The following is a 25,191-nucleotide window of genomic DNA, read 5'->3' as shown; positions in this document are numbered from 1 at the left end:
TACGTGGGTGGCTGCGTTTCTCCTGAATGAGATATTGTATGATAACATTGAGTCAGTCTTTTATAAAAATATTTTCAAACAATTTTCAAGTAGCTGACATCATTTTAGAGGATACGTGTTTTACAATAAATGTCCGCCATTTCTGTGATAAATCAGTTCTTTCAAACGTCTTAAAGCATTGCCAGAAAATAAATAATACCCTTTCGAGTGTTTCCTAAAATAACAAAACGTGTGTGACAGCTATTAGTTTGGTTGTAAAACTCTTTTAGATAGGCCTACAGGGATAATGCAGTTCCATGTTATTGGCGTTGGGTTTGTAGGTCTTCATGTCTAGCAAATTCATGTAGCCTACAAAAAACATCCTTTTGGTTCTACGTCTTAGGTAATCTAGTTTATTTATCATTATAGCCTATTCTTTATATGGTTGCATTCTTCCTCGTGTCCACATTTAACAGGCCTACGTGTATTCTCCATCATAAATGCATGTGGGGAAGATCAGGCTGAGACATGTAATGTAACTATTTGACATAGGCTACTCATTGTGTCTGTTCCAAGAAATCCCAAAGCTGATGTAGGCTAATCGAATTGCATGTTTGAACACACTCTTTTATTGGTCTAATTCTCTCCACATCATGCGCGGAACACCAAATAATTCACAGTAACAACTCTTGCGCTATGAACGAATCCATGTCTTCAACGTGTTGCAGAGTATCATCACGCTCACCAGCTATAAAGAAATTAAGCTAAGAGTTCACATGTATGCAACTGGTGGCCAAACAGGAAAACAAGCAGACTGAATTTCAACAGCAATCAAAACAGTTAATTTGTATTGAAGCTCCTTCAATATGGCCTTTAAAGGTAGGATATCAGTCTGCAAAACATTATAGATTTCTAATGCGTTGTGAACTGAACACATACTCACTCACAATCAGACAAACACACACACCACATTCACTCACTCACTCACTCACTCACTCACTCACTCACTCACTCACGCACGCACGCAAGCACACACACACACACACACACACGCACACACACACACACACACACACACACACACACACACACACACACACACACACACACACACATACATACACACCCAGAAGCAGACATGGTGCATCTGCTCCCTCGGGTTGAACGGATGGATGGGAGAGTAGATTTACGGATTTATGACACACCCACCTCTCTAGAGCTCGCCTGTCCCTGGAAAATAGCAGAGTGACCCCTGTTTCAACTCTACGTCTTTATACAGCTGCCACTGCTGTCTTTAAACAGACTAGCCACAACAATACTCTCATCACAGAGCTCTCGTTTCTAACCAAATTAGTTGAACAAGACACACCTGTGACAAAAGGTAAATGTTTAGACCTGGCTATAACCTATAAGCCAGAAACACAAGTTTATCCGTATTGGGTTGTGTCCAAACACAGTCATGGGAGTTTGAGGGAAGTTTTTTCCACTGTCAAAAGATATTTCTTGCCCAATGCTTGCTATAAATCAGTGTAAGTCTGAAGTGGAAAGTTTGCCAGAATAAAAGATTGTACAGTTAAGAAGAGTGTGAAGTCAAAATGACAAGGTTGCTTATACCCAATAAGAATATAATTGGAAGTAAATAAAATTATCTCAAACGTATCCCAGAGTAGGCATTAGCCTACACCACCTGAAATACACCAGCAGAATACTTTGTTGATCGAATATTAGAGGATCCTATCTGAAAAGTAACAAATTGGAGCGGGCTATGAATGCTGAGTACAAATATGAACTACACTATTGCATTACTGAGGCACACATATGCAAATATGTGTAGCCTAGGCTACTGTAATATGAACTTGCCTGGATCGTCATTTATTCTGCAATAATGGGCTCATAGGCTGTAAAGTGACTATCTATCTATCTATCTATCTATCTATCGGCGATATATTCTGCTTCGTGTTCTTAAGATGATATGTGTGTTGGTTGTTGAATAACAATTAATAGAAATACCCACATGTCAATAAACAATTTGTAAATTCTCAAATATCCTCGGCAGCATTAACTAGTAGCATTCCCCAAACCTGATGATGTTTGGGGAAGTTCACATGGACTGCAATTGCCCATGTTTAAGAGATTACGCATACAACATTTCGAGACATTGCATGTCAATATAGATATGACATCCCAAGTAGTAGGGGAAGTAATAAGCTCAAGATTTTTTTTTTTAAAGCTCAAGATAAGTGTTTTTTTGTTTTGTTTGTTTTTTTGTTTTTTTTTCAATTCACAAAATTACTTAAAAAACACATTAAATTATATAGGATGACACGCCTAGTTTTAATAAGTTATATCGATAATGATATAGCCTGTATATAGTTGAAATGACTTCGAGGGGGCTATGTTTCGAATTGCAAAACATGCAAGATAACTGCAGGTCAACGGAATGAGTTTACCTGTAGCCTTAGTGAAATATAGGCTAAGGCTTTGTTCTATTTGATGCTTTGTTTTATTACTGCCCTGTAGCTTTCCTCGATTTAGTTGTCTGACCTCTAGACGCTATAAACTGCAATATCCTTGCGATATTATCACAAAATATGAAAATGAACCAATGCATCGGCAAACCGAAGGCATCTGCTTAAGACGGCCACGTAACAACATAACTGTTGTATGTTACACCGTTACTTATAGGCTAATGCCTAAGGAATATGAGCTATCATGCAGTCATGACGTTTTTATTCTGACGCGAGGCACCACTTTAGAGTAGCCTACAAGACATGGAGTTAGGATCCAATTACGTAGGACAAGTCCCTCCTGTCATACAGACTTTTAGATTTTTGGTTGGGAGGGGGAAGATATAGCAACGAGTCATGTGATTTCGGCTTTCCTGGTCGAGTCTGTCTCTCATCAGCAACCATAATCACAACGTTTCATTCATGATCATCAAAGCCTTTTGCAATAATCTATTTTCGTAAATGCTGTTATAAAATTATTAATTATTTAGCTATACATAAAGGGAATTAAACAATTTGAATACACACAATCACACTGCCTCAATCTTTAATTATCTAACGCATCTTCAAATTAAATATGAATTCAAGAAAATGTATCCGCAATATTAGGCCTATGCTAAAACAATATCTTGGAGAAAGAAAACAATGTAGGCTACATTTCAAATTTCACCTCTCATGCCTACAGGCTAATTTTGCTTTAGGATATGATTTTACATGGTAACACTCACAGAACCAGCTCCCAAGGCCACCATTTGGAAGTCCCTCAAATTTGTAGGATGTCCTACAAGGGTTGCAGGGCGCGCAAAAGGAGAAAGTTGGCCGAAAGTTCACCGCTTTCTCGGGTCACCACGAAGACCAACAAAAGAGCAACACATTCAGAACTGCCCTTCCATGGACCCATCAATAGGACCATCGCAGAAAAACCCACAAAGAAAGTCAGAGGACTGGAGAGGCCAAGGGGGCACACACAGAAGGTACACGCATAGAGAGCCCGTCAGGTCACAGGGTTGGAAAGGTCGGCCATCCTGACTGAAATGAGCCTAATGGGACAGAAAATGTGTCCTCGGAGTGAACTCGGCCTTCTCGCGGCTCGCTCCTTAACTTCAATAAAGTACCTTTTCAGCCTCGCGACATGGAGGCGACAGGGCCTAGAAGGAGAGTGGAGGGATGCTGCGACGGTGGCATGCACATTAATTTCTCTCATCTGTCCGCGTACATAAAGGCCCTGGATTTGGTTCTCAGCGCCGTTTCAACGCCATCCCTACGCTATTCCAAAGTCATGTCCAAGTCAATCTTATTTAATTTTAATCATTAAACCCGATAACCCTACACTCTCATTGTTTTCGTAAAAACAACAACAAATAAAATCAGCTATAGCCTAATAGAAATGGGTCAAATTAATATTCAAACCCGAATCACTTTTACTCTGGCGCAAAAGATTGATGAACCAGAATACCTCTCCCCTTTGTCCCTCGCTGCCCCCCACCTAGACAGGCGTTTTATAATGTCCATTCAAGTCACACAGTTTCAATAATCTATCACATTCTTGCGCGTTTTTATGGCATGTTTTTACTTTGCAATCAACCGACCGATAATCGAGGATAGGTCCACACATTCAAATATAACGGAGGTCTGTGGGCCTGCTAACCTAAATACGAAATCTGAATGAGAAAACTGCATATCCGGGAGTTCCATACGGGACATATACATGGAAGCCAATTGGCCAGCCCCAAAGCTTGTTTCCTTGAGAGGAAATATAAATGTTTTCTTTTGGCCCTCGGCTACTCAGGCCTTGGCTACTTACCAAAAATAGAGGGGGGGATGACGTTGCTGGTCAACATTTTCGAGCGCCACTTTTTAAACATAGACTAGTCTTTCCCCTGACGCATGATATCTAGTCTATGTAAACAAATGTTATAAAACAGCCATTTCGATTACACCATAGTAAACATTATCATCAAAATCCACTGCATTAGCCAATATTACACATGCATAATGCACTTTTTTTCTGCCATCATCTTCCCCACAAATGGTATAAAATGGTTTAAATACTTCTCTTTGAACAAATGAGAATAAGTAGTAGCGTAATGTAAAAATATTGTTTACAACATTGCACGGTCATTCCAGAAGGCCTTTCCTGTATCACTTTCTTCACTGTCACTACCCAGTCCACGATGACACATTACGTTGAATAATGTGACACTTTTATTGCCTACATTTGTGAATTCAGCAGCATGGTTCCATAATATAGAAAAGCAGAAACCTCAAAACTATTGAATATGATGCAATGTATGACCAGCAATTGATCATAGAGTTCATTGAAAACATTGCTTTCCATGGCCTGTCTGCGGCTTTGGAGGGGGGTGGGGTGGTGGTGGGGGTAGTAAGCAAACAAAAACAGAAAAGAGCTCCAATCATGGCAGAGAGTCTGTTGAGGGTCTAAAAAAGAGCCCTTGAGAGTGACGAACATGCATGCGGCACAGACTAATAGTCTACAGACTATGCACTTGCATTTCAAGTTTTATTCAGAAAGAATTGAGAATTTTATACAGGCTATTGGTAGGGAGAATGGTTCAAAAACACACAGGCCAACTATAAACTGCATTGAATGTGCCTATAGGCCCGTTTAGAATATTTACACTCAGTTAACTATGGCTGAAATAGCTGCACGTCAAATTCCATAACATAAATACGCAGGCAAAATGAACAGTGTTTGACAATGATCTTCTTGGAAATTTAAAATAGTCTCACTTAGTCTCGCTATCAAAATAGTATAGCCCTAGGGCTATGTCCAGCTAGGGTATCTGGTATCTGAGCCAAAACAGTTAATAGTTGAGCCTCAGTTGGCCATGAATGAAAATTCAGCCAAACGTGTGTAAAACTAGTAGACACTCACTGATTTATTGACCAATATGATTATCACAAGTACACTAAAACTCCGTTTATTGCATTTCACAATAATCTGCTTTGAACGGCCTAAACACAACATCAACACCACACAACTAAATGGTAGCCTAATTCAAAATCCTGTATAGCCTATGCGAGGTAATTCACACATTGCCTAAACATAGTACACGTTCAAGATCAATGTGTTCCAGCTTTTTACCAAAAATAACCTATATAATAATGATATCCTTCCAGTGTTGTTGAAATAAATAGATTGTGCATTTCACCTTGTGTAGGGCAAAACAGTGGCCCACAATAACATTTTGATAAAATGTGTACATTTGTTTCCTTCATTCAAAACATTTTTCATAAAAAACATCATCTTATTTCTGTTTTAAATAAATTAAACCCTGTGTCACGTAAAAATAATCCATCGGTATTCGCATTAATCCATGCTATATAACATGCATTTTATATAACTTTGGACTAAAAGGAAACCGCACACGATACCTACGAAAACAAAATATAGGCTATCATGTTCTATAAATAACCAGTCATTTAGCAATCTTCCATCTTGAAGTGGTTCGCTCTTATAACCGTGTAATATCCTCGCCATGCTGTGCTCCGGTAAGTTCATCGGGTGAAGCCACAGCATTTGTGGCCGAAGCAGCGGCAACCGCGCCGGCTGCTGAGGCTGTGTTGGACCCGGAGGATATGCCCGCTGAAGAGGAGGAGGAAGAGGATCTGACTTTGGTGTTCGGAAGCCTATGGTCTTTTTTCCACTTCATCCTGCGATTCTGAAACCAGATTTTGATTTGCCGCTCTGAGAGAACCAGGGTATGAGCTATCTCGATGCGCCTTCGCCGAGTTAAATAACGGTTATAGTGGAATTCCTTCTCCAGTTCTAAGACCTGCTGCCGAGTGTATGCTGTCCTAGACCGCTTGGTTTCCGGTCCATTGTAATTCGGGTTCGCTGGAAAAGGAGAGGTAGAAAGGGAAATAGAAAAGAAGGAAAGTAAAGGAGAGGTAAACAAGAATGTCTTTAACCGAGATACTTATATTATGGGGCAGAGTCGTTTAATGTGATGATTGTTTTGGTGTTCGAATAATCTAAATGGGAAGTAAAGAACTTCTTCCTGCAACGAGAGGACACCCACATCCAATATGTGCTAAATTATTAATGTAAGATTACAAAGCCCTGTCCGTTTTTCTTATTCATCTCTCCCCCTCTCTCCATCGCGCAATACATAACAGCAGAAGCCACATGGTGATACGGCTGCCCTGAGTATACCTCGGCTATAAAATTTATGGTGGGTGTAATTACCAATGCCGAGTCGTAAATCCGCCTCAATTGTGCCATTTCAAAGGCTTCTCTGCTATCGTAGCAGGGGCTGGCAACGAGATGGGAGTAAGGGGGACTGATAAAGGAGAGGAAAGGGAGAGAGGAGTTAGGAGTGTTGGAGAGAGCGCAGAGAGATAAACACACAGAGTTGCCTACCAGTGCTGACGTGAATCTTCTTCATCCATGGGTATACAACGGGCTGCTTTGAGGAGGCTGCGCTGTTTGGATGCTCCGGTGTAGCTTGGTTGCAGGCGGAGGTCGCAGCCGGTGGGGTGGAAGGGGACATGGATAACTGTGGGGTCTCGCATGAGGCCGGTTGCCCTTTTCCTGCAAGTAGGTGCGTTGAATGGGGTAGTCCATGTCCTCTTGGCGTGTCAGGTTCAGGGATGCTTGGACAGTTATATTGGCGCTCTTGGTAGCTCGCCCGCGGAGGGTATAACTCCTGATGGTGATGCTGGTAGCCAGGGTCCCTTGCGCGGCTGTAATATTCGGGACTATGTTCTGGGATGTAGCTATTTTGCGAATATTCCTCGCATGGAGGAAATTTCGGATCAATGTAGTTAGAGTCCATCAAATACGAGCTCATGATCATTAATTTCAGGAGTGGAAAATAATTTTTCTAGCTTTGTCGTTTTTCTGCTCCATAAAGCCCTCCTACTTGCGAGCAGCCCTGTAAAGTTACTTTTACCACGTGACCTCAAGGCCCAATAGCAGAGGAAGAGGTAGTCCCCGGATAAGGAACCAGAGGTATCAAACATACCTACGGTCCCCATTGTGGAAATAATCTCTCTCTCTCTCTCTCTCTCTCTCTCTCTCTCTCTCTCTCTCTCTCTCTCTCTCTGGTTGTGTTAACTGCTTAAGCAGTTGATCTGTAGTAAAACATGCTGACTAAGCAGACACTGCGAACATGCACTAACGCATATTGATATAGTAGCATTACAATTATATTATTATCACGAAATTATTCAGGGAGATATATGGGTTCATCAATGGACTGTCTAATTGCAAAATGTGAAAAATGGCAGTAACTGGAATGAAAACATCATTAAGAATTAAATCAAAACAAGCCTTTACAAAACTTAACAAAAGCAAGAAAATATCCAAGTACTTCCAAAGACTGGCTTGATGTTGCTTTATCAAGCTCAATAGCCTATAGGCCTATTAATTTGGGATGCAGATTCTAATCAGGGAATCCACAAACAATTATCTAGCTAAGCCTATAACTTTTTATACACAAAAATGATCTAGCTAGGCCTATTAACTTTTTTCAAGTTTTGAATTTGGTGTGGATTTCCTCTTTAGAACCAGAGATTGGTTTTGATTTGCACCAAAGTTTGAACTGGGCGAGAATTCCAAAGCAAAGTCCATTGTATTGTCACAAAACAAGTGTTATCAAAGATTGAATGGAGCGAAAATTCCTGAACTCTGTTGCTTATGATATCTCAAACATAGTCATTGGAGCCTATTTGCATGGTCGTAGCCCATTGTGATGTCACAAAATGAATATGCTATTTTGCGCGAAAGTTTGAATTTGAACAGAATTCCATGGAACTGCGCCAATGATGTGACACATAAATGGTCAGCAGACATGCCATAGAAACATTGGCATTTGAGTAGGCTATAGGTCCACGACCACATTAGGCCCTGTTATTTGTGTTTTACAGTAGAAGGCTATCACTGTTGTAACAAGACCACTGAAATGTACTCCTCTCCACCCATTCATTCGGAAGGCATCTCTGAGTACCAAAGGTTGAACTAATGATTCATAGGCCTCTATGCACACTAATGACTCTGAGATAACTCACACGGGTACTCATCTTGAGCATAAGAGAAGCTGCAAGCAACAAAGAACACGCTGTCAAACCCAAAAGTGGAATTGAATGAAATGGAATGAAATGAAAACAGCAAATTAAATAGGCCTATATTAATATATTAAGAAAATGCTATTACTAGGCCTACTACTACGTCTTCTACTACTAGCCTACTATTTTGGCTCATAATAATAGTGTATTATGATTTATTATCATTATTATAGGCTATAATTAGCCTATTATATTAAAAAAATACTAGCCTGAAAATAACAAAGATGATAATAATATCAATAGGCTACTGTATATGTCTGGCAACATACTTTGCCAAAGGTATATTGCTAATCGTCTGTAATGGTGAAATAAAAGGGGATATGGTTTGTTTAGCTGTATGTAGAGCTCCTGTTATGACATTTCTATCACCTCTGGCAAGTATTTCTGAGGCGTTTTATAGAGCCATAAAAGCTGTGAATCAGTGGCTTTTAAACGACCTCGGGCTCCCTCAGTGTTTTAGGTCTGCCACTCTGGTAGCCACTTGCAGTCACTGATGGGTCTATTCACTTCCTTCACTGAACCCGAGACTGTCTACAGCCGTCCAGATGTATGGGTGCTATGATTAAGTTATTGCGCATGGACATAGTGGTTTAGGGGCCCTATGTCAGACCTGCATTCATTCAACATAGAAAAAACCTAGTAGACTGACAGTGGAAGCAGACGGTTCCGTGGGCTCTTCCGTGGTATTCCAGTTGCCCATGTATTCCTGTAGAGACGTATTTGCGATTGTTAGTGCTGAACACAAATTCGGTTCTACAGGGTACATATAGACAACTAATGTTGTAGAGTTGGGAGCAAAGGAGAGTTTCCAAGACCAAGTGGAAATCTATCTCGGTGAAGGAAATACGATGGCCTCCAAACACGTTCCATTAGACTAAATTACTTCACATGAAAGTCACCAGAGAAACGAGAACTAGGTTGTAATCCCATTAGATGAATCACAAATTGCCTGCATGCAAAGATTTTCCGTAGTCCTACAGTTCTAAAGACTGAAGTACAGGCATGTTACATAGAAAAAGAGGACAAGGGTCTGATTTGAAGACTGAATAGATTTGTTATTCTCATCTTTCCATGACTGCAAATAAGTACACGCATACACACATACGTACACACACACGTGTACACACACACACACACACACACACGGAAAGGCCGGGTGAGGTCTCCGTCTTGTGATTCTCTCGTGATCAGTTTGATGTCTTTGAGGTGGCTTTTATATGAATATTCAGTCACAAACACGGTGGATACAAAGCGACAGCGTGACAGCACAGATGAAAAATAAGTTTCTATTGTCCCCAACGATTTCTTGTGCTTGCCATTACCATACTGACCGCACGGCAACCTTTCTGCCTGCCATTCTAAGCAGTTAATGAGAAAAGCCAGATGAAAAATGTTATATCAGACATGTGAGGTGTTTCAACATTATTAAAAGGAGCAAACACACGGAATTTGGGAATAGATTATATTAAACTAGCATGGAAATGCTTTTTAAAATTCCTATGTGCAGTCAAAATAAGAAATGGCAAATCTATTTCAAGAACTGGTTGGATGATAGGCTATTTTTATTGATTTCTTTTCCATACTGAGAATCAAAGCCTACCCGCGAAGCAAGCTGCCTCTGTAAACAACGAAGAAATAGGCTAGCCAAAGCGAAATGTAGGCTACGGCAAACTTCCATACACGTTGTAGGTACTATGCACGTCTACGAGACGGTTTTTTGTTCACCCCCCACCAACAGCCTCAAAGAAGGCCTACCACGCCCCCACTCCCCTCGCGCCCCATGCTCGCGCATTTTAATATTAGTTAGACAGCCTGACCTGCGTTTCACCTCTCGCGTTTGACTGCTTCCAATAGTTCACTGCCACGGGTTATTGATGGGGAAACAGCAATGAATTCTTTCTCGCCCACAAATGGCTTTCAGATTTTGCACCTAGTTCAATAACTAGTTATAATGTAGAAGTGCAAAAAATGAGGCCCCCGGGCGAACTAATTTGATGTCCCATTTCTTCGTTAGAAAAAGTGTTAACCTTAACCCTTTCCTGCATGTAAGAACACACAGAAGCATGTTCACACACACACACACACACACATTAATTTAGGTTATACAAAAAATAGTAGGCTACAACATTAATGCTTGGTTGATGTAAATGAGAGTTTGTTGCACTGTCAATGCCTGTTCTACTTTAGATTGGGTTCCCTAATTACGATTTAGAGGGTATACTGAGAAGTAGGCTATGGATTCAATATGATGAAACATTTGAGTGATATACCTTTCACGTGTCCTATTAGATTCACATTTTACTATAATTTAAAAGTGATGGAACTGGTTGCTATGAAAGGATAATCATCACGACCAAAAGTTCAAAGGAAACTGAGACACACCCACCAATTAATGTAGCCTATAGACTGCTTTTTATGATATCAATTTGACCAATCCCATCTATTTTGTTCCATGATCTAGAAATATATTTGATCTGATTCAAATATACCTATGCCAGCAAGGTGCACATCACCACTGTACACTTAACTAATATTCTCAGTTTAGCGTGGGTATTGAAAGAGCCCTGAGATAAACAGGAAGTTCCAAACACGACAACAGTTGTTTTTCTCCCACTCTGCTGGATGAATTGGGCCTATAGTTGTTTGCTGTGATGGGGAATTGAATACTAACAGCATCATAGTCATAGCTGTTTGTTTGATAGTTTCTCGACATTGGGTTCCATGGCCTCTCCGGCCAGCATCCGGGAACAGTGCCTTTTGTGCAGCTCTGAAGTCAATTAGTACAGTGGTCTACAGTAGCATAAAGCATGCGGCGTTGCACTTACTGACAAGGCTAGGTCCCACTCATCTCACCTCCACGAATCACCTGTAAACCCGAACATAAAGCAGGGATTAGAGGGGTATTAGTTGGACCCATTTAAGTTCAATAGGCTATAAACATTCACTCAAATGCCACTTCCCAAACACAAAATGACGACTACTGAGAAGAATATTAGCTACTTTATGGTCTCGTATTAGCCTATTATGTTTGTGAATCCGGATGAAACGGCTATTTACGTTAAGTATTTTCAGGTTTTCATTATTAAAATAACATAGCGACCTTAAATATCATTGCTTCAGTTTCGAAATGAAATAATACAGTGATTTCAGAGAGTTCATATTATTCCATTAAGATATGCATAATGAAAATAAGAAGGAGATGTTCCCTAATCCAAATGCACACGAATTGGGCTACCAGGTTTAGAAAATAATCATGAAGAAATGAACACACGATGAATTGAAATCGAAAATCAATCGCCACAAATCATTCAGCGACACATTCCCATTCAATCTCTGGGAAGACTATCTTAACTTTCCAGAAGAGAATAACTATTCTGTTGCATCATTTGTTTCTTTAATCATCAGTCTGTGCCCTTCCATGCCTCTCAGAGAAGCCAGGCGTCCTAGAAAGAAGCAGTAATATCCCACCAGAACTGACTGGGGAGAGATATTTTGGACAGGTCATTTTTAAGACCCTTAACAGAATTCATTAAGCATTTCGTATTTCCTTAGGCAAATTAATAGAAATTCCTCGAATTAGGACAATCTGGCCTACTTAACATTGAAATGTAATTCAGACATCATGTTCAAAAAGTGCTATGGAAATTCAGATATTTTGGGGGACTGCAGATCTGTGCAGACTAAATGCTGGCCTACAGGACATTGTTCAGGAAATGGTATATTAAACGAATTAACCAAGCAACACATTTAATTGCAATATTACATTATTTGATCTCTAATGATACCATTACATAGTAGCCACTTTTAATTGAAAGTAGATACCCCCATGCTGAATAAACTTTCAAAGTAATTCTATTGATAGCAACACCAAGCATAATCTAGACCAGTTATAGTGGGGGCATTGCTGTTCCAATGTTTCTAATAGTATTTTCGTTTTGCATATGACATAATTTCTTGTAGGTCTATTTAGGAGTTTCTTTCCTACAACTGTCACTAAGGTTCTACAGGTCTATGTGTCCAAACCTGGTGATAAAACGAACAGAGTTCAGTCGAGAAGCGTACTGCGACACATTGAGCTGAAAGGAAAAAAATATATAACTCATAGTTGCACTGTAATAGAGCATTCCTCTTAACGGAGGAGTGTTACACAGCGCCCCCTATTGATCCACCACTACATCTGACATGACAGTTGACACTGAACACCATATCATAAATAACTGACTGAACCAAGACAACGGAAATGGGGCATCTGGCCAACATTTCTTTCTCTTGAGAAAGTAAATAGATGACATAACCACTGATATTACACCCGTTTAAGATGAGATATGTAGGGGTAGGAGTGGATAAAGATCATAATCCTTAACCAATCACCACAAGCCTATTTGAAATGTGCTATATAAATAAAGATTGATTTGATATTTCTCAGACACAGATTAAGCCCATAGTCCTGAGCAGAGCAGCTCCATTTACAACTAGGCTTAAACAGTCAGTCACTGATTCATGTACAGTTTGTCACTCATATATGTCACTCAGTTTCTCCACTTGAAAACCTCTCACAAGCAGCAATACAGGCTTTTTATATCAAGTGTTGATATGCTTTATTGGGAGTCAAAGATATGTTAGTGCTGCACTCTTCAACCCACTGGGCCTGACAGGATTGCACATGAGGACACACACACTTTAGTGTAGCCTACTGATGGACAGGATTACAGTCAATGGGACTTCATGCACGCGCGCGCACACACACACACACACACACACAAAGTACACTAATCAGTCTTAAAATTTACTGTATCCGATGTTCATCAATATATCCATCTCCAGCTGGAATTCCAAACAAGCCATTTTTTATTTTATTGCCAAAAGTAACAACACATGCACACATCAAGCAAACCTCTCCAATAATGTCTTTGTCATTAAAAAGCCCAATTTCCACTCATCAATAATGTAAAAGTTTAGTTAAAGCAACAACAAAGAGTTTTCAGTTTGTGTTGATTTTAGCGGCACTTGTGGACAAAAGCAGTAGTGTCCTGTAAAGACAACTGCATTTTCCCCTGAGCACCACCGCTTCCTGTCGTAAAGATCTCTGCCTAGCATCAGCCACCAGCATTCGTTTTGGAAGCCAGCAAAAGAAAGACACTACTTTACACTACTTGTCTGTATGACTAGTGACAAGGTAAATAAATCGTTTTGTCCTTTCTGGACAACCCAACTAGCTGACCAGATATCAATAGAATAACTACATAGAAACAGCCAATCTTTTCACTGATTGCTGCATTTGCCAATGTAGAGGCATCCGTATTAAAATAAAATTGAGTTTTATAACCAGTCAAAAACTCAAAGTTGCTTAAAAATGGCCAGTCGGCAGAAAAATATTTATTTTTATTTTTGTTAAGATAATGTCATAAACAAGCCAGAAAAAGAAAAACAGCATTGGTTCTTCGGCCGCAAACAGCACTGAGGCATGTTACTGTAGTTCAGATGCTAGCTGGATGCCTGAAGAAATTACTAACAACATTCCCCCAGCCTCCTCTGCTACGCTACGGCATAGCGTGGCAACCTGGTCTCACCCGGCAGACATCAGAATTTGACGTTTGTCCATCGCCTCCAAACATCATATATAGACGCCATCATACGTCGAATTCTGACATCTGCCGGGTGAGACCAGGTTCTAGACGATATCATATAAATTATGCAAATAACGTATATGCGTGGAGGCGCTCGGGCAGCGAGCATTGAGCAAGTATTGCGATATGCGGAGTGCGCCCACTAAGCGCCATCCAAGTAGCTCCACTCCTGGGTCCAGTTTCGTAAATTTGCCTGATCCCTGTGTCCACGTTAGAACACGAGCTATAAGAACAGTAGCTAATGCTAGCTAATAATAATGACAGTAAGAATGTGAGCTAGTTAATAATAATGACAGTAAGAATGTTTGCTAGTTGCTTGTAAAACGATGTTCTTGTTTGCTAGTTTTGCATTTGGTGTTGTCTCACCAAAGTTGTTTGACCCACCAACCCACCCTCATATGCGATCGCAAATTTATACCCCTCTTCCATCACGTGTTCCAATGTGAACAACCAATCACAAAACTCTGACAACAACCTATCAAAAACTTAGGGCTATCCCACGTCGTCTGCCGACGTTTATAACTGTATGATGCCGTCTATATATGACGTTTGGAGGCGATGGACAAACGTCGAATTCTGACGTCTGCCGGGTGAGACCAGGTTGAGCGTGGACAAGCGTGTATTTTGCAGGGTGTTAAAGGGGCACAGTCACGCTTTTGTTTCAGTTGATATTATTTGGATTAAAAGCTTAAATTTTGTGTGTATGCCTTTTTAAAATCACTGCAGTGTAGTCGTCAGTGTAGCCATATCCGAAGGGACTTCAAAGGGTGACGTCACTGGATGCGTTTGCCTTTTGAAGTATTGCAGCGATTTTGCAGCAGTATTTCCCATACAGAATTTAATCCAAATAATGTCAACTGAAACAAGCGTAACTGTGCCCCTTTAATTTCTGAGGACGACAGGTCGACAGCAGCCAACCAACACAAAATATGCATGGTACCCCTCTTGTGTAAGCAAATGTGTAGTTAAAAGCAAGTATATTACAGCCTTTAGGGATTACAATCTAAACTACAAACGTTACATTATGCAATTGAAATTACTGGTTATAGTAAACCAATGTAAGTTAGTCTAAATCTAGCACCTTTCACAGAGCAGGGTCACAAAGTGCTTCACATATACAAAATAGTAAACACAAAAATGGTAAGAACAATAACTCAAAAAACAAGGACATAAAAGCAGAGTTACAGACACAAGAGGCTATACAAGAGCCTGTCTGAACAAATGAGTTTTAAGATGCATTCTAAATGTGTCAACAGAGACCACAGATCTTATGTCCAGTAGAAAAGCGTTCCACAGCTTAGGAGTAACAATTGCAAAGGCTCGATCACCTTAGTCTTGAGCCCTGAGAGGGAGACAACCAATGAGCCCTGGTCAGATGACCTGAGTGACCTGCTGGTGATGTAGGGATGGAGCAGGTCACAGATGCATGCAGGTGCCTGATCATGCAGAGCTCTAAAAATGTATGACAAGAACCTTAAACTGAATCCTAAATTTGATGGGGAGGCAGTGTTAGGAGGATAAGATGGGAGTATTGTGACAGGTCTGGCTGGACCTATAGTCAACAGCCTTGCAGCAGCATTCTGGACCATTTGTAGCCTAGATGGTCCAGGGATGAATTGCTGATGCAGGTGAAAAGGGAATTACAATAGTCCAGGCAAGATGATACAAATGCATGAATAGTAATTTCCAGCTCAGATTGGGACACAACAGCCGGTGATGTTAAATAATAAGCAATGGCAATGATATGACACCCCTTCTAACTTGGAGCTACTCCGGCACACATTATGAATGTTGTTGATAATGTTAGCCTATACAGTTTATATATTTATAGTTTTTGTAATACAATAGCTATGTAGTTTCTTACTGCGATTATTTTATGTTTACTTGTGTGTGTGTGTGTGTGTGTGTGTGTGTGTGTGTGTGTGTGTGTGTGTGTGTGTGTGTGTGCAACCTGGTCTCACCCTGGTGTGTGTGTGTGTGTGTGTGTGTGTGTGTGTGTGTGTGTGTGTGTGTGTGTGTGTGTGTGTGTGTGTGCGTGCGTGTGTGCGTGTGTGTTGTGTGTTCCAGGATATAATTTCCAATTCATCATAATCTTGTGCAGGCCTCTCTTTTCCACAAAATAAAACTAACACATGGATTGACAAAGTTAAACACCTAGATGGGACTGAGGACAATTTATGCAGAATAAATATCTTAAATATTCGACTTAGCAACAATTGCTAAATACAATCTCCCTTCTCGGATTATTGAGCAACCACATGTAAGTGCCACGAGACATGGAGTTTAGCTGCATTAAAAGTAGCCTATTGATGACAAAATATACCATTCGTACACGCTATCAATGCAAAATACATTGAATTCAGAGCAGCAATCTCAACGTGGGACACCAAATAAACTTTAATAAAATGCAAATTGGTCCAGGCTGCATACTATTATTTTAGGCCTTGGCTTCGGTTACGATGGGCCTATATTACATAAATTGCAACTAATTGTATGTCGAAATAAAGCAACATACGAAACCCGTAGGCTACGTAGGCTAATTTCACTGATAACAAGGTTAAAAAAAATAACTTACAACGCTTCAGGATCCGTATGTGGACGCCCGACGCTATTCAGTGCGACCAGAGTCCAGGAAAGGTGATGGCTACAAAGCCTCTTTCTTTCTGCCTCTAGATAAGAGAAGCCAGCAGCTGGGATTCCCGGACAGTTCAGATTATATATGATGTGTATATATCGAAGGTTTGTCAGCTCTTCCAGGCCATAAAACCCACTTTAATGACACCACGTGCTTCCTATGCACCATTCACAGACCCTGCTTGAGGCAATTGGCATAAATAACCTTCAAAACTTTAAAATACGCTAAAAGAGAAAAAAGGAATTCAATACATTGTCAACGAGGTGGGGTTAGGCCCAACAGTGCCTAGACTCGCAGAGAAAGTAGACTAGCACTAAAGCAAAGGAATGAGAGGACTATGGTTTGCAAGGTGAGTTAACTTTTTTCTTCATGTGGGGCTAGATAAAGCGTTAGTAAAATATTAGGCTAGTTAAAATATTAGACAATCAACGTAAGGATGGTAAGTCTATAAAGAAGCCTACAATAGGCTATTAATGCACATGTGCTCTCTGCTCTGACATCAGATGCATAGGCTTATTGTTGATGTTGCTCTCACAACAGCTACACAATCAGAATATTTGGCCGGTGGACAAAGCCTAACATCAAAGTTGAGGTTAGCCATAATGGCCGCATAGTGATGGTAACCTTTACGTCCTTTTCCACAGGAAGCTAAAGTTTTAACTTGGTGTTATTAACTAGAAACAATATTATCGCAGCAACAGGCTATGCTCCTCCACGTCCAGTTCAACGGGAAACGCCTCGCTATCTGTGCTGGAGTATAATAAAGTTTTATTGGGGCTTTAAAGTTGTGCGTTTGTCTGTCACCGGAAACGACTTGACAGAGTAGCCTAAGCTCGATAGATGTCATACCTACTAAACAGCATCACCTTCATTGAAAGAACATTTATGGACTAAAAATCTGAAATAAGAAATAGGAACACGAACATCAAGGTATTAAGGTATAGGAAATGTCTTTATTTATTTAAATGCAGTCTGTCTACCATAACAGAAGAACAAACGTCCAGGGATGACAGAACTCAGAACGACTGAACATTATCAATTCAGCATTAGTCAAATAACACGCAGCCCTTGCGAGCCACAAGGCGAATAACATGGATGCCGTTTTCATGTTAGTCCAAACAGGCAATGCATCGAAGATAGCCTACACAAAAATCACCAATCTCCTTATGATCGTGAATGCATCCTAGAATTGGGCCATTTATTAACAATTTAATCAATTTAGCCCGCAAGAGAGGACATGCATTGTCTATATTATGTATCTGAAAAGTAGGCCTATTGCACCGAATAGTAAGAGGGAGTGGCCTCGCAGTCCACGGCCCCACCCATTGTGGCACGCAAGACAAATAATCATCACATTTCTTTACATTAGACCATTGCACTTTCAAAAGTAGCCAAAAACCATTAGAAATAAATTCTACATGTTAAGTTTTGAAACAGCACAGCAAAATAGGCATAGCCCGTGACACCACATTGTTTGTGAAGCACCTTACAGGTTTCATGACCCCAAGCTAATTGCTCTTAATTCATCTCGAGATCAGGCATCAATCAATGCAAAGCGTACTCCTTTTACTCCTTTACTTTCAACCTTGAGTCCTTCTTCCACTTCATGCGTCGATTCTGGAACCAAATTTTAATTTGTCTCTCATTCAAGCAGAGGTTATTGGCGATCTCAATGCGCCTGCGGCGTGTGAGGTACCGGTTGAAGTGAAATTCTTTCTCCAACTCCAGTGTCTGGTAGCGGGTGTAAGTGGTCCGTGACCTTTTACCGTCCGGTTCTGAAGTGGTATTAGAAAAATGCGTTAAGCTTTGAAAGATCCAGAATAATTGAGTTGAATATACAATTTCAAATGTTTAATCTACCTTGAAATGAAGGTCAGTAGGCCTATATGTTTTGATGAGGTGAGTATGAGGAAATAGGCTACTGTAGGCTTATGGTTGTTGAACTCACTGAGGTGAAATGCGTGAGAACTCAAAGTGAAATGTTTGAAGGAAAGAGTTAGCTTTACAGAATACAAATCAAGTAGAACAATATATAGCCTATGCTATGATATAGCCTAATGTAATAATATATATTTAATAGTGAGATTACCCAACGTTAATCTAGCCCTATATCTCTATTATAAGTACCCTAATCTCGTTCTTGCACTTTTGGACAAATTGATAATATGACTTATTTTCATGCTAAAGGGATTACGATTATATAGATCTTGAAATTTTAACATTAGTCTAATAATTGTAAGATTATAGGTAAAATCACATCCCTATAAATCTAAACAGTGAAAAATAATAGCAAGTAGGCCGTTGGCTCATTTTCAGTATAGCCCATGTCTAATACAGGCAACTAGTGTTTCATGCATGCGAATAATACAAGGTGAAAAGTTCATTATTAGGTCAGGACACTGGCGTCCCCCGCAAGGGTTCAACCGCAGGCTACCCATCTTCAATATAGCCAGTGATTATCTATCACAAGGCTAAGAGTACAGGCTTTGGTTCAACTAAAAATACAATAAAACATGAATCTCTAATATGTACTCCTTCTATACCATTTTTGTTTCTCTTATCCAATTATACAATCATAAATCTCTCCGCAGATCACCTCTTCTCGGTAACAGAACAGGTTTACGAGCAATAGATGCCTTTGTCATAAAATTTATGACCGCGAGTTTTATTATTTCCTGAATTTGGCCTATAAAACTCGAGAGGAAAATGTGAATGGGCAAAAGGAAGTATTGGGAGGAGAGAGTGAATGAGCAATAGAGCGCAGTCGTACATTAGAAAATAACTTTACCGTGGTTCATATGCAGTTTTTTCATCCAGGGATAAATCTGAGGCTGCTGTTCACTGTCCTGTTGCTGGTGGCTCACATTCTTTTTTCTTTTGACAGTGTGCATAGTTTCGACTTTCATCTCGCCCTCTTCAGATTTGCCGCTGGATTTTTCGGTCAGCTCCGTGCCCCTGTCAAACCTTTCGCCTAGCAGCCCATCGCAGCAGTAGTTCAGCCCGTTCGCGTCCACGGAGCTACTGGAGACCTCTGTCAGCTGTGGTCGTGTCGGCAGAGCACTATCCGTATTGCCACGCAGGCTAGTTCTCATCTCCTCCCGTTCAAGAGAGTTCACGGGGACACGAGAAGTGAACGTTTCGTTGAGTTTCAGACCATTATAACCGTGTTTAGATTGATGAAGCTCTGACATGGAGCTATAGTTTTCAAAACTCAGCATATTTTCATGAGATGCCTCGTACGTTTGCTTAAAAACGGTGTTGACTACGCAAGAGCTCTTTTTTCCCATCAAATTACAAAAAAAGAACGCAGCTTCAGAAAGCAGCCTAGCTGCCTTGCAAAACGTCAGCTGCCGGCTTGTTATATTGTTTGGCAGTTGTATTGTTTAGTTGCATTTCTGCTGATTGGAAATTCAGGGTTGTCTTACCCTAAATATAATCCAGGATTTATAGGTGGAGGGTATCTAATCTTTTTTCTTCTCTTTTTTTACATGATACGACGCGCATTGCCCAAATATGGGGTAATTGTAGCGGATCACGTGCAAATGTTGGCCAGTCATAAATTGGCTTGATACTCCGGGGGATATTGATGAATAGGGGAACGTGTCCAGCTAACTTTGGGCTTTTCGTTGCTGGAGATTGTGGCGAAAAAGGGCGAGTCAGTAAGACAAGAGCGTCATCTTGCGTCTGGTATGGGGCAGGGCGGTCATCCCTGCCCACCCAGTCTAGCCATACACCACACACCGCCTGCACCACCTCTTCCGTGAGGGTGAGTGCCCCACAGAGGCGATACGAAGACAACCGCAATAACTGAGCAACACTGAATCTTAAGCAATAGGCCTACTAACGAAGCTAATAATAATAACAATAAAAATAATAACAACAATAATAATAACAATAATAACAATGACAATAATAAAGATGATGATAATACTAGACTCATAATAATAATAATAATAATAATAATGATAATAACAACAAACTAATTATAATAGCCTAATATAGGCCTATGTTAGCCTATATTAATGTCTTGTTTTTTTCTGGGTTATATTCAGCAAAGGCCTAAGTAATAGTGCTTAAATGTCAACGTAGGCTACAGAACTTGAATTTCCAGTAGCTTCAGTTTGCTTTTCCTAATCCAATTACTTCTATAGGCTACTCATCTTATTTACATGACCTAAAGGTAGCTATACATTCAGGTGATGCAAGGTGTGGTGGTAACTCGTGGACTGTGATTCTCTCTCTTGGCTCATAATGATGAGCTGAGTATTTAGCGAGACAAGGACGGATCTTTTGAAAACATTTTATTCCATGGTACACAATTATGACAAAACATGACTTCAAAACACGAAACAAAAGTGTTTGATTGTTTAGGCTACATAACTCTTCCTCTAGGCAGTTGTGTCAGTTGATCGAAAAGGGCTTAGTGCAATGTTGTGAGAGCGTATGGCCTATACAAAGCGGCAGAATGCATAAGCCCCCAAAAGATAAGGAATTAGGCTACAATGAATATACAGGTAGGCTATCTGAATTGAGTAGCCTATCCCGTGCAGCTTATAGGGAAGCTTCTGCGATGTACAGTACGCTTTCTGGGAACCTCTCGTAACAAAGGAGGCTAGGTGTATTAACAATGCCCTGTGGTTTTAGGATAACACTGTGATTCAAGTGATATTTGTAAATATTGCGTGGACGTAGGCCTAAATGTGTGAATAAGAGTAGCCTACGATTTAATGGTGAAATTAAAACGTTTCATTTCACAACACAAATAACAGGACACAATCATTCTAAGAAGGTAGTTTACACTAACACTAGACATTATAGGCTCTGTGTCAATAGGCCTTATTTCCCCCAAAATAATCTAGATTTCTTGCTGGTTGAGAACTCGTGAAGCCTGTGTGTTTTTGTGAGAGGGACAAGCGGTACAGTTGCCTATATCATGCAATTAAGTCTCTGGTCCTTGGAACTTAGGTAGTTACGTTGGAGTTTAACGTGGTTTGGTTAAGTGTCATTCATTCTTTCTTCTTTTCCTCTTCTTTCTCTTCCTCTGCGCCATTGCGTTCCTCTTCCACAGAGGCTCCTGTCGACTCACTTCCTTTTACAGTCGAAGTCAGGTTGCTCTCCTTTTTCCATTTCATGCGGCGGTTTTGGAACCAGATTTTTATTTGGCGTTCCGTTAAGCAAAGAGCGTTTGCTATTTCGATACGTCGGCGTCTGGTCAAATAGCGGTTGAAATGGAATTCCTTCTCGAGCTCAAGTGTTTGGTAGCGAGAGTAAATTTGACGCCCTCTGCGTCTGTCTGATCCATACCCGACTCCTGTGCAAAGAAAACAAATAAAATATTGGGAAGTCATGGATTAATTCCTCCATATAGCCTAGTCTACCACTATCACCCGGGGCTGATACAAACAACGTGTTGCTTTCACTGTGTAATTTGAATAGCCTACAGTCACCTCTACAAAGACACTGTCAAATAGAGGTTAATCACACTCAGTTTGAATTATTATGAAAAGCTGAGAGAGAAAGCATCCATGCGTGGGCTATTGATTAAGGGGAAATAGATACATTCAATTTCTAATGTAAACAAGCGTATGCTCAATGTGTGTTTGCCTATATCTAAGTAGCATAGGCTATTTTTTATATGCATGTAGGCAATCGTTTTATCAAAGTTCAGGCCTAGCCTAACACAACTTTGACAACTAAGAAGAACATTTGTTTGTCGCACTACAGGCCTTTCTGCAAGGCGAGGCGATTCCGTAATGTTTTATGGGGGTCATAAAAAGGAACGTACTCTGTTGTTAAGCCATATCGTAAAACTAGCCCATTTCGTTAATTTATTTATCGTAGTAAAACTCACCGCTGTGTGAGTTCATTCGCTGCATCCACGGGTAGATTTGGACGTTGCCTTTCTGCTCTTGCGTTCCTGTTCTGGCTTGATCCAAGCTGTACTCTTGAGCAATGTGGCTTTGTGAATTGAGTCCCATGCTTGTCTGTCTGCAACTGGGGAGCACCTCCTTGTCTTGAAGAAATAAATTTGATCCATATTCATATGGCGCCCTGCTCGTCCCAAAAACCACATTATCTTGGGGAGAATAGAACGGTGCGTATATCCGATTTTGGGTCACAGCTGCACCGTAGGACGAGAAGTGTCTGACTGTGTCATAAGTGGTAGAATTTAGTGGCACGTTGGGCAAAACATCTTGACCACCCGATAAATGGCAAGAGAGCGACGGATTTGCGAAATACGAATTCATACCTTGCACCGTATACCTCTCTTAAACTCTCCCACTTCTTTTTCGATCTGTTCCAGTCCCCTTCTGAGTCACTCCCTCTCTCTCTTTATCCTTGCTCTCCAAAACAAACACCCCTTTTCCCCCTTCTATCCTCTTCTTATTTCAATTGAAGTATTTTGATGTTTCAATATTATTATTTTCCAATCTCCTGTTAAGACGCACAATCCCGAGTGTTATAGCTGAGGCTTGACTCTGAGAGAGACAATATGACAATGTCAGCTGACCGTTCTCCACCAATTGAGAGCAAGGAGTTGAGAAGAAACTGTAGCGTTTAGCTCTGGAGCTACTATTAGTGCTAAAAACGCAGCTACAATGCAGCATGCACGCTCGACATGCAGAGGAGGCCATGAAGAAAACAAAACAGTAGAAAATATGCTATATTATATGAGATATTATAATAGCCTACATAACATGACTATGACTGCCAGTTCTATCTGGAGTTCCGAAGCATGTTTGTTAACAGTGTTGTGCAGACTTCTCAATATCCTTATTTTCATATAGACCAACTTTTGGAAGACACTTAATGGCACACCTGCGAGAGATTGACGCAGTGTGTGTGCGCGGGTGAGTGTGTGTGTGTGTGTCTGTGTGCGTGCGTGCATGACTATGAGGATGTGCGTGTGTGTGTGTGTGTGTGCGTGTGTGAGTGAGAGCGTGTGTATGTGCGCGCGCGCATGCGTGCGTCTGTGTATGTGTGTGTATTTGCATTTCTTTATGGAATAACACTATACTCATCATGATTTTGCTATATGAGCAATCAATTTGAAAGCTCTTTCCTCCGTGCACTATAATGTGTTTGTTTGTCGGTTGTTTATTCGCTGGCTGCTCTAACTGCACTCGCCTGCGGCAGAGACGAATTTCTGACATTCTTGCAATGTTTTACACGCTATATGAAATGCATTACATGACATGTAGGTAATTATCGTGCCTCTGTGCTGAACTGCATGGGGGAAGGGTGGAAGTGGTAAGAATGCGTTTAGGGTCGACTCTGTTAAGGCCATAAAACTAGTGAGGTTACCCAGCTCACTGACAATAGCAACCCTGCGCATGGTCCTGGCTATGGGAACATTCACAAGATTCTTATACGAAGGAGTAAGACTGCACAGAGAAGTAGATTTTAAAAAAAAAAGCCAAATATAGTGTTTGTATTGGTTCATCAAGTTACTGGTCGAAGTGGTAAATAGTTTCTGCCATCCTCTTGAAAAAATGAGATCCACAGAGCGCGACCATCATCGCTACAGATGCAGACCGTCCTTCTTATTCATTACACGGAGGCTATTACTTCAGCCTACCTAACCAGACTAACCGCAGGTAGCCTATACTAGATCAATGGTTAAAAGGAGTTCTGGTAAACTAGGCCTAAGCCTAATTGCGCGTGGCTTCAAAAAATACTTCAGTGAATCATTTTTCGGGACTTGACAGCAGGTTACCACTGACGTTTATCATGTCATGGTCAAAGGTGATAGGAGAGGGTCAGCTGCCGATGAACTAATTATCTTACATGTGTGTGATGTTCAAAAGCCCAAAGTAATTTTTTTATTAGCTATTGGGTTGTTTTGGTTAAAAAATACGTCAACCTTGCAGTAGCCATCGACTTGTTCCATGTGATATTTGAGAAGCCATGCTCGCCAAACCATTATTCTGTTCATGATGTTTTTCTTTGGACTAAAATTGACCTTGTGCTACTTTAATATTATGTAGCCTAGGCCTACACCTTACTTGTAGATTAAAAAATGAATCAATGGATGCACTCCACACCAGAACAAAAATGTTTCCTAAATGGTAAACTAGAAAACTTCAACTTAAAATTTTACATGCACATTACTGTTTATCTTTTCAATACAATTAATGCAATAATACCTACCTATTTTATAGTCATATTTTAAGCTAGCCTACTGTATATGCCATGAGTTTACATATGTCTATATCACCACAACAAAACACATTCAAATGTTGAAATAGGCTACTTATAAGATAAGATAATATAGGGCCTACCTAAAAGATAGTTTTCACTTTTTGAAACCAGTTAAATAAGCAGCTTTACATCAAATTTGTTCCAGAATTGC

At 40.4% G+C, this 25,191-nt stretch overlaps 3 protein-coding genes across 3 annotated transcripts; all 3 read right to left on the bottom strand.

Moving 5' to 3' along the window:
* Positions 1–5,962: 5,962 nt before the first annotated feature.
* LOC311307609 (homeobox protein Hox-C4) lies at positions 5,963–7,366 on the bottom strand (the record flags this gene model as incomplete). Its single annotated transcript, XM_084436439.1, has 2 exons — positions 6,871–7,366; positions 5,963–6,345 (listed from the first exon to the last, which is right to left on the bottom strand). Exons 1-2 carry the CDS (start codon positions 7,304–7,306, stop codon positions 5,963–5,965), a joined length of 819 nt encoding a protein of 272 aa, XP_084292565.1. The 5' UTR covers positions 7,307–7,366.
* An 11,038-nt stretch (positions 7,367–18,404) lies between these two features.
* hoxc5a (homeobox C5a) lies at positions 18,405–20,029 on the bottom strand (the record flags this gene model as incomplete). Its single annotated transcript, XM_084461982.1, has 2 exons — positions 18,405–18,613; positions 19,627–20,029. 2 exons carry the CDS (start codon positions 20,027–20,029, stop codon positions 18,405–18,407), a joined length of 612 nt encoding a protein of 203 aa, XP_084318108.1.
* Positions 20,030–21,844: 1,815 nt separating this feature from the next.
* LOC311307103 (homeobox protein Hox-C6a) lies at positions 21,845–23,086 on the bottom strand (the record flags this gene model as incomplete). Its single annotated transcript, XM_084435865.1, has 2 exons — positions 21,845–22,149; positions 22,690–23,086. The coding sequence occupies 2 exons, from the start codon at positions 23,084–23,086 to the stop codon at positions 21,845–21,847; spliced, it is 702 nt and encodes a 233-aa protein (XP_084291991.1).
* Positions 23,087–25,191: the final 2,105 nt, after the last annotated feature.

The sequence above is a fragment of the Borostomias antarcticus genome (genome assembly GCF_949987555.1).
Source record: "Borostomias antarcticus genome assembly, chromosome: 3".
NCBI classification, from domain to species: Eukaryota; Metazoa; Chordata; class Actinopteri; order Stomiiformes; family Stomiidae; genus Borostomias; species Borostomias antarcticus.
Note: the sequence above shows the minus strand (reverse complement) of the source record. Positions and strands in the feature narration are given on the sequence as shown.